General features: G+C 42.7%; 1 protein-coding gene across 1 annotated transcript; it reads left to right on the forward strand.

Annotated features, from left to right (window-relative positions):
- The first annotated feature begins 3,077 nt into the window (after positions 1 to 3,077).
- SSTR1 (somatostatin receptor 1) lies at positions 3,078 to 4,892 on the forward strand. Its single transcript, XM_066605841.1, has one exon. The coding sequence runs from the start codon at positions 3,309 to 3,311 to the stop codon at positions 4,458 to 4,460; it is 1,152 nt and encodes a 383-aa protein (XP_066461938.1). The 5' UTR covers positions 3,078 to 3,308; the 3' UTR covers positions 4,461 to 4,892.
- Positions 4,893 to 10,688: the final 5,796 nt, after the last annotated feature.

The following is a 10,688-nucleotide window of genomic DNA, read 5'->3' on the forward strand; positions in this document are numbered from 1 at the left end:
TGTAATTGGATCGAGCGCCGGCTGTGATTGGCTGGCACTCGATCCAATTACAGCGCTTACTTACACAGCGCTGACAGTGGGAGATTTCAAAGCTGAGCAGGGAGCTGACAGTGCACAGTGGGCCAGCATACCTTAAAAGTTGAACAAAAGTGAAATTTATGAATTTAATGGTGAAAATTGGTAGTTTTACTAATTCAGGGATGCCGAATAAGAATCCAATTAGTTTGTTACGATAATCGGCAATATGGCCGGACAGAATTCCTATATAAACGGGGTCAAAATAATTAATTTGTTATTAGCCTATATAATCTTTTAGTGAAAAAACAAATATTGTCAAAATTAACTTAATAAGCATTTTATTTCAAGTAATAATTAATTTCTGTATTGTTCATAGCTGTAATAATGTAATATAGAACGTTATGAATATAGCCTAATCATCATCTGAGCTCTCTTTCTATTTCTAATTCTGCTGCTTCTGGTGGAGGCATTTCAGGAGCTAATAATTTCAGAACATCACTTGAAAACGAAGAAAGTTTTTTGTTTGAGGAAGAGGTCACAGAAATTAAAAGGTGATGAAGTAAATCTTCATTTGTTTTAATGCGTGACATCTTTTGTGAATGGCGTTCTCTATATGATTTCAAATCCTTGTTTCTTGTCTCTTGGGGCTCTTCAGACAAAGCTCCAATAGGCAAGATGGCTGCAGCTACTACTTTCGGACCATGAAGGAGTATCTTGTGGACACTTGCCGACATATAAAACCAGGGATACACAGCAATGAGAAGCCTCGCCGTTTCTTCTGTATATTCACGGAAAGGCTATATATTTATTGAATAGCCAGATGACAGGGCTTTCAGTATATTCCCACATCGTCGAATAAGGTCATCTTTGATACCCGTTATTTCTGCTGCCATTTTTGGATCATTAAAAAAATCAACGGACAGAGTTCCCATCGTTGCTTGTTCCGCTCCCTCCAGGTTTTACTTTGCCGATCAACAAGCCAATAGAGTTCCTAAATTTATCCTGGATCTCTCTTCCTTTTTTCAAGTTTTGGTTTGTCGGCTCCTCTAGCATGCCAAGTTTTATGCTATAGTAAGTATGTCTGTGTGTGTCTGTGTCCCCCTCGGCATCCAGCAAGCTGTCAGTCATGACAGCTTGCTGGATGCACTCAGCAGATAGCAGCAGGTTAACCTGTTAACCTGCTGTTATTCATGCAGCCGCGGCTCCCGTCACAGCTGCTATTGATTTCAATGGCAGATCTGACTGACTTGAGTATAAGTCGAGGGGAGATTTTTAGCCCATTTTTTGGGGCTGAAAATCTTGACTTATACTCAAGTGTATACGGTATTTAAAACTTTTTATGGATTTTAATTGATTTGGAGCGTTAATGCCTTATTAACTAAATAATCTTACAGATCTAGTTATGTTATAATCTTATGGAAATATATTACGAAAATTATACAATGTTAATGTTCAGTACTGCCCGGCATAGACAAATACGCGTTTGGTACATTATTTGGTACATTTGAGCACTCGTCATTATCGGAGAAAGTATATTATAACTCGGTATTATGCAAGCATCAGCAAAAATAAATTACAGTATTTTTTTCTATACATATGAATGGTTATTTAATAAAAAATATAACGCCGGATCGGTCCAGACTAATTTTGTAGGTCTAGTGGAAAAACAAGTATCCATATTAAAAGAGCTTTTATTTTTAGGTCCACTTAACCCCTATTTTTTAAAAACGGATAATTTTTATAGCAAACTAATAGAATTCTGAAATACAAACCTTAATTAACTATTTTCAGTAATCACTTCTTATATAAAACATAAATAACCATATTACACAGAGATCGTGCAAAACGAAGAATAAAAACAGCAAATTCACAATCCGAAATATAAGAACAAGATGCGACTTGAAACGATTGCATCAGACGAGTGGTGATCGGAAAAAACCTGACTCTACCCATCGTAACAGACTGTTCCCTCATCTTTATTAACACACAGTTAGGAGCGCCATTTATGAAACTTGATTTTTTGGACTTTTGACCACTGTTATAGGAATTCTGGCCCACAGTGCAGTGGGGAGAATTCTCAAACAGTTTGCCGCACCGCCGGGGAGACCATCGCACCGAGGACAAAGATGCCGGTTGGGAGGTGAGTATTGCGAGGTTTTTTTTGTTGCTTTTTTTTTTTTTTTTTACCTCACTCGAGTATAAGCCGAGTGGGGCTTTTTCAGCATTAAAAAATGTGCTGAAAAACAATGCAAACCACCATTTATACAGTGCATATGCAGAAATATCACTGATCAAATCCTAGAGTTTTATAGAACTACTTTTGGTTTTCTGAAAAAAGAGACAATTATTCTCTGTGCACATCCAAAGATAACAAGAAAGGGTTAACCTAATTTCTAAGGAAACACTGTATCATGAACCGATACAAATAAGATTGAGCTGTGTGCCAATTTTCCATATAAAACAGCTCTGATTATGAATGGAGCCAGCAGTTCATGCTCTGACATCCACCGATAGCCTGTGTGGCATCTGCACCTCTTGGTATCTGGACCACAGATGAAAATGTTAATGAGGAAAAGATTTTGTAAGTCACGCAGAGGAAGAGTGAGCACCAGGCAAGCAGGACAGGTCACTGAACTTCTGGGTGACAGATTGCTCTGGGTCGATGTCAGGCAAGACAAGGGTTCTATAAAGATAGAGAGGGCAGACGGCAGTCCCAAGTGAACATGTCAACCTATTCATCCCTCTCCCCTCAACTCCACAGGACTAGAACCTCCCTGTTTTGTCCTCCAGCATGTTGCACCCCTGCATCCTCCCAGTCTGCAGTGCTGGAGTCCTGAATGCTGTCCCTTCAGTTTTTGCTACTGTGTAATAGCTGCTTTTAGATGAGTGAATTACTCAGACAGCGCTCCTCCTTCAGCACTTGCTTCCTAGCTACTGACTGGAACAAATATTGCAGCTCCACACATTTCCTGCTGGATGGAGAATAGATTGTGAGCATCTGGCAGCAGACCTCCTTCATTCTTATGCATTCCTGAGGGAACCTGCTGGAACACAAGTGTCAACCTCTGAGGCCACTTCCACCTTGGTGACCAAAGTCTAAGGAGATGACAGGATGCCAAGCTAAACATCTCTGCTCACAGGATTTAACCCTCCTCTGCTGTAAGTGACTGATCTGGAGCAATGCCAGCTTTTATGGTCGCACAGAATATGTTGATCTGCAACTTTATTACGGCTTTGAAACAAAACTAGGATTTTTGGGACGAGCCAAAGTCTTCAAGCTAATTGCCAAAATGTGGCAAAATGACACATCTGAGATGGGCTTCCTTGAGAGTACAGCAGAGCCAACCTGGGTGAACAACTCGAGGAATAACACTTCTACTGACTCCCCTGGCATTGCCATCTTCATTTCCTTTGTGTACTCTTTAGTTTGCATTGTAGGATTGTGCGGTAACTCTATGGTCATCTATGTTATTTTGCGTTATGCCAAGATGAAGACCGCCACTAATATTTACATTTTGAACCTCGCCATTGCTGATGAACTTCTTATGCTGAGTGTGCCTTTTCTGGTGACATCTACTCTTCTTCGTCACTGGCCATTTGGCTCACTTCTTTGTAGGCTGGTTCTTAGCTTAGATGCCATGAACATGTTTACCAGTGTCTATTGCTTGGCTGTTCTCAGTCTGGATCGCTATGTGGCAGTGGTACATCCCATCAGCGCTGCCCGCTACCGACGACCAAGTGTGGCAAAAATGGTGAATCTTGGTGTCTGGCTCTTCTCCATACTTATCATCCTACCTATTGTAATTTTCTCCAGCACTGCACCGAATAGCGATGGCACAGTGGCTTGCAATGTACATATGCCAGAGCCGTCACAGCGGTGGGTTGTGGTCTTTGTCCTCTACACCTTTCTGATGGGCTTTCTCCTACCAATGGCTGCCATCTGCTTATGCTATATTCTCATCATCACAAAAATGAGAGTTGTAGCACTCAAAGCTGGCTGGCAGCAACGCCGCCGGTCTGAGCGTAAACTCACACTTATGGTGACTGTTGTGGTAACAGTTTTTGTGGTCTGTTGGATGCCATTCTATGTTGTACAGCTAGTGGGAGTCTTTGCCAGAAAGGGGGACACGACAGTCAGCCAACTTTCTGTTGCCCTTGGCTATGCCAATAGTTGTGCCAACCCCTTCTTGTATGGTGTTCTTTCAGACAATTTTAGACGGTCTTTCCAGAAAGTTTTATGTCTCAGCTGGATGGAAAATGCCACAGAAGAACCAGTGGACTATTATGCCACTGCATTAAAAAGTAGGGCATACAGTGCTGAAGATCTACAGAATGGCATATTGACCGCAGGCAGCACCTATCTCAATGGAACCTGCAGCTCTAGAATCACATTATACGGTGACAAATCTAAAACTGTTATCAGTAAAACATCTCACTACTAAATAACTGCATTTCCAGGATTCCTACAATGGACACAGGTGGGAAACTGACAATTGTATACGTTGGTTAAGGAGGGGAAAATGCAAATATTTTACAAAGTGGTTAATACAATGCACTGATATTGAAAAGGATGAAAAATCCCATAACTGTAGCTTTTATATGTATGGTATCCTAGTCTGATATGATAATAATGACCGATTCTGTCAACACATTTATCCTAAGCCCCGTTCCTTTGACCTGCAAGATTCAGCTTGATTGTACCTTTAGTTACACTGTATACGGACAGTATCCAATTGACTTCAACCGAATGTATTGCCTTATCATTGGTCAGCCATATGTTTCTATTATATTGCATTATATCTAGATAATGAAATCCTCATCCATAGTAGTACTTACAGTACATTGTTACTTTTTTCTCCACTTTTGTTTTCTCCGTGGTTACATCTGCTGTGTATTTTTAGCACCTCAGTATTGCTATTGTTTATGTGTCAGAGCAGATACTGAACATTTCTGCAATTTAAACAATTTTCATTGGAGCCTACAATGGATGTCCTTTGTTCTTAGTTTCTTGTTTTTGCCTTATTTATCAAGATAATATGAGCTTGTTTTATAAAACTGGGACCTAGAAACGCACACTTCTGCAATCTTTGAAATCTGCTGCTATTTTAGCAAATTTTTGCAATTTGCTTAATTTTGGTGCTTTAGTTATAGACCGTGGAGAATATGTATTTCTGTCTGTAAAGTTACTGTAGGTGCTTTATTGTGCCTCTTACAATGTGCCAAACAATGTTTCCCTCTCTCCAGTGGTTGTTTTGACCTCTGTCTGTACCAACTGTTCCACAAGTGTTTTTGTCTAAACCAGAAATATCTAATTATGCAAACATCCTGCTAAAAGTTTTATCACTGGATTGTATTGCAAATTCTTCAGGAACTACAGATTAATAAAACACATCCTTTTTAAGATGTTTCTTGGAAGCTTTATTCTGTTGGATTTTTCTGTAAAAGTTTACTTGCACTTTAAGATGACTTTTTTAGAATACGCTTCTGTGTGCGTACATGAAAAATAACACTACACCTGCATTCTGTATTTTACACATTGTTTTCCCTTGTGCAGGCTGTACCTATAATTCTCAGTTCTCTCTGAGGCGGTGGGAGGAGACTATCTGCTGTAGTGTCTTCTATACATTATGCACCATGGAGAAAATGGCAGATTTTGCTCTCTGTAATACACACATAAATAACCACATCTTGTAGGACATTATGCAGAAGTACTGAGCAGTGTAGATATGATTTCAGTACCTGATTGACAGTAAATTGTTCACCATTGGAATATGCCACCACAGTTCCAGATCTGGCAAGACAGTCCCTCTATCTTGGCTCCTGATCCACCTCTGTGACCATGCTCCTAGCTTCCTGCATCAATGCCGCAGCTGCTTGTGCTCAGCGTGATCAACTTTCCACATTCAACAATGCTATAACAGATGGCAGTACTGACTCCTTCCCACACAGAGTGTCAAAATTCTGCTGGATTCCTCCTGAGTATCACAGTCTGCCCACAGTCCCTCTTCTCCTGGGGCAGCGCCACCTCCGCTCGGCTCCATCTCCATCTGGACTGCCAGCACTGCGCCTGTCAAAGTGAGTCTGTCTTACTCTACATATGTTAAAATTAAAACCTGCAGAGCACACATGTCAAACACAAGGCCCGTGGGCCAAATTTGGACCACCACCTCATTTTATGTTGCCCACTGGCCATGCAGCAAACTAACAGGCATTCCACTCATCCAGCCTACAGCTCCAATCCGGTGGCAGCAGTGCAGAGTTTGTGATGTCTCCTCCGCGGTGTCTGTGTGTGCTGTCCTGTAAACAGCACAGATGCCAAGGAGAGAAGTCAGCAGTCACAGATTCTGTAGCGGTTGCTGCCGTACTGGAGCTTCAGGCTGGGTGAATAGAGTGCCTGTAGGGACACTGCTCGGCCAGAGGCCAATAGGGGGGTTGCTATTACTATTTGTACTACTATGAGAGTCACTTATTACTACTGGGGCCAATATAGGGGCCAATATTACTACTGAAGCCACCAATATAGGGGACACTTAATACTGGGGCATCTATGGGGGGGGGTGTCATTGTGATTACTGGAGCTACTTTGGGGGTCACTTGTTACTGAGGCCACTGTGGGGGATCACTATTGGGGCCACTATGGGTGTCACTATTACTACTGGGGCCACAATAGGGATTATTCACTACTGGGGACACAGTGGGAGTCACTATTTTTACTGGGGTCACTATGGGGGCCACTATTACTACTGGGATCACTATGGGGAACAGTAGTACTACTGGGGCTACTATGGGGGCACTGTTACTACACAGCCTTTAATTGTCCCTTTGAAGGCAGCCATAAGGCTGATTTGGCCCTCGGTGAAAATGAGTTTGACACCCTTGATGTAGAAGGACTGGGAGGGACATTAAAAATAAAAGTTTATTGATAAAGGGTCTTTTTGTGGAGATGACGATGTGACAGGGCTGGTTTATCCAAATAACACTGCAACATTTGTTGCAACTGCACTAGCTGGACACTACTGGCATGGCAACAAATGTGGTAGATTAATTTGGATGCACCAGTGCCATGCTCCTGTATGCCTTCTTTATTTGCCCCTACCTCACTCAGGTTTAGCCCATTATTACAATTACCAACATGCCATCGGTCTGCAACAATCAGAGCATGTTGAGAGTTGTAGCTGTATGTTTTCCAACTCTTCTGGATTTGGTGAGACACTCCTGTATTTTGGGTCTGTCCTGCTATCACAGAAGACAGGAGACATGTCCCACAGGGGCACCAAGAATGTATTTAAAAAAGCACCTACATACACCTCTTTTGCTTCCACACTACTACAATCCTCCTGCTGCTCACTTTTAGGTAGCACTAACATGTGATTGCTACAGCCAATTACTCGCCTCAGCTGTACCAATGCTAAGGTTTGGGATCATGTGATCACACTCCCCTTAAGTGAGTGGGGAGCAAAAGAGGTGAGTAAAGATTGTTTTTATATTCACCATACAAGGGGCACGTGGCACTGGTATTGCTGAGTGGGGGCAATATTACTGTGAGAGGGTCACTAACAGGCACTGTTTTTGTGAGGGTGTGGCTTAGTATAAGGGGGCGTAGCCTAGCGGAAAACAATCGCTACATTTTGCTGTACAAGACTTGTCTCCTTTGATTAATCAAAAGTTTGGAGGTATGCATTAGCAGAAACATGTCTGTGCACAGAGTCTCTCTCCTATCAGCAGCTTCCTCCTCCCTTACCTCACCTCTCTAGAGACTTCTATGGGCAGCATTAGTCATCACTGTCCTTCAATTCTTCATCTCAGTTACTACAGACAGACTTCCCTTGACAACAAGCAGTGGGCAGCAACTAAAAAGGAAGGGAGACCCCTAGTGGCCAGCACTTTAGAAGGTATTTTCAAAGTACAGTGACCACAGTGACCATTTAAAGTTTCATTATTATGTTTATAACTAAATTATTATTATGTTTATAACTGCCTTTTTATCCATTTAGCAAGTTGTATCCTATAAAACCAACATGTAGCTAGGCCGCCTGCAGACGGCTGGGTCAGATCCCTCCCACTGCGAGAATTCTCGCAGCGGGACCCGACCCGAGCCCCTGCAGGGACCAGCGAGGCACTCACCTCTCCAGCCGGCGCATGTACAGAGCAGAGCCGACGGCCGAGGAGTGACATTTCTGTGTGGAGCTCTGCGAGCCCCGCACAGAAATGGAGCATGCCGCGATTTGTTTTCTGCGCGTGCTTTCGCGCCGACAAATTGCGGCTGTCTGCCTAGGATTGCATTTTCTAACACAAGCCTATGGCAGCTTCCACGGGCAGAAATTCTGTGGAAAAACCTGCTGCGGAATTTCCGCCCGTCTGCAGGGGGCCTAAGGAAGGATTTTTTTTCTCCAAATGAGCCAAATGGCTGCTTCGTTTTGTTTTTTTTTGCCTTCCTCTGGACCAACAAGAGGGGTGGGGGGTTGAAGCAGGCTGAACTGGATGGAAATTGTCTTCATTCAGCCTAACATACTATGTTACTACTGCTGCACGCTACAATAATTTCCTCCTCTCCCTGTTTCCTGCATTTGGAGCAGAAAGGAGAAGGAGGCTGGCTTTTGCTGTTGGACCAGATGGTGGACCTAGTCACAGGAGCAGAGAAAGAAAACATCAGGACCCTCAATGTGTGTCCTGGGACTGCCCTGCCATATCTAGGATGGTTGGGAGGGCTGCTGGTGAGGTGCTTTGTGGTTGCCTTATCCAGTCCACAATTGAATGCAGTGGTGGCTGGTATTACGTAGCAGCTGAGCTTGCTCTGTTATACTTTTTCCGAAACTCTTAAAGAAGTCAGAGTAGCTTGGGAGCTAAGGAAACAGTGTAGTACAGGGGTGTCAAACTCATTTTCACCGAGGGCCACATCAGCCATATGGTTGCCTTCAAAGAGCCGATTCTAATTGTTAATTGTAAGACAGTATAGTAAAAGTTGCCCGATTGGTAATAAGGTCCCCCATAGCGGCCAGTGGCGCACACTATTATAAATATATCTATATCTATATATACACATTTTCAAAGGCGGACACTATTATTTTTATTTATATAGACAGGCGCACACTATTATACACATATACGCACAGACGCACAGTATTATACACATATACGCACAGACACACACGCTACTATACACATATATGCACAGACACTCTATTATACACATATACGCACAGGCACACAGTATAATACACATATACGCACAGACACACACTATTATACATATACACACAGACACACTACTATACACATATACGCACAGACACACACTACTATACACATACATGCACACAGACGCACACTACTATACACATACATGCACACAGACACACACTATTATACACCTACATGCACACAGACGCACACTATTATACACATGCATGCACACAGACGCACACTATTATACATGCACACAGACACATTATATTTATATATATATTTATATCTATCTATCTATATATATATATTCACAGGTGCACATTTAATATATATATATACACACACACATACATACATATGCACACATGGACACTTCTGTATACACATTTTTTAACTTACCTGCATCCAATGTGGTCCCATTGGCAAGTATACTGGCTGCTCTCTTCTTGGGGCCCTCCTGCATACTTGGGCCCCTGATGTCTCCCTAGGCCTGCAGCCATGAACAGAGTTAGGGCCGGTGGGAGGGGTTCAGCGCTGACCAGGCTCTCACTCTGCAGCTGCTTATCCTCAGCGTCGCTCTCCTCGCTGGCTGCAGAGATCATGTTCTCTGCAGTCTTCTTCCCTCCTCCACGGCCGTTGTCAGTGTGCTATAGTAGTGTGCACACAGACGCACACTACTATACGCATACATGCACACAGACACACACTATTATACACATACATGCACACAGACGCACACTATTATACACATGCATGCACACAGACGCACACTATTATACACATACATGCACAGATGCACACTATTATACGCATACGTGCACAGACGCACACTATTATACGCATACGTGCACAGACGCACACTATTATACGCATACGTGCACAGACGCACACTATTATACACATACATGCACACAGACGCACACTATTATACACAGACATGCACAGATGCACACTATTATACACATAGGCGCACAGACGCACACTATTATACACATACATGCACACTGACGCACACTATTATACACATACATGCACACTGACGCACACTATTATACACATACATGCACACAGATGCACACTATTATACACATACATGCACACAGACGCACACTATTATACACATACATGCACACAGACGCACACTATTATACACATACATGCGCACAGACGCACACTATTATACACATACATGCGCACAGACGCACACTATTATACACATACATGCGCACAGACGCACACTATTATACACATACATGCGCATAGACGCACACTATTATACACATACATGCGCACAATGCACACTATTATACACATACATGCGCACAATGCACACTATTAAACACATACATGCACACAGACGCACACTATTAAACACATACATGCACACAGACGCACACTATTATACACATACATGCACAGACGCACACTATTATACATGCACACAGACGCACACTATTATACACATACATGCACACAGACGCACA

The sequence above is a fragment of the Eleutherodactylus coqui genome, chromosome 6, assembly GCF_035609145.1.
Source record: "Eleutherodactylus coqui strain aEleCoq1 chromosome 6, aEleCoq1.hap1, whole genome shotgun sequence".
NCBI classification, from domain to species: Eukaryota; Metazoa; Chordata; class Amphibia; order Anura; family Eleutherodactylidae; genus Eleutherodactylus; species Eleutherodactylus coqui.

Coding starts and splice junctions, on each gene's coding strand:
- SSTR1 (XM_066605841.1), top strand. CDS start 3,309: ATGTGGCAAAATGACACATCTGAGATGGGCTTCCTTGAGAGTACAGCA.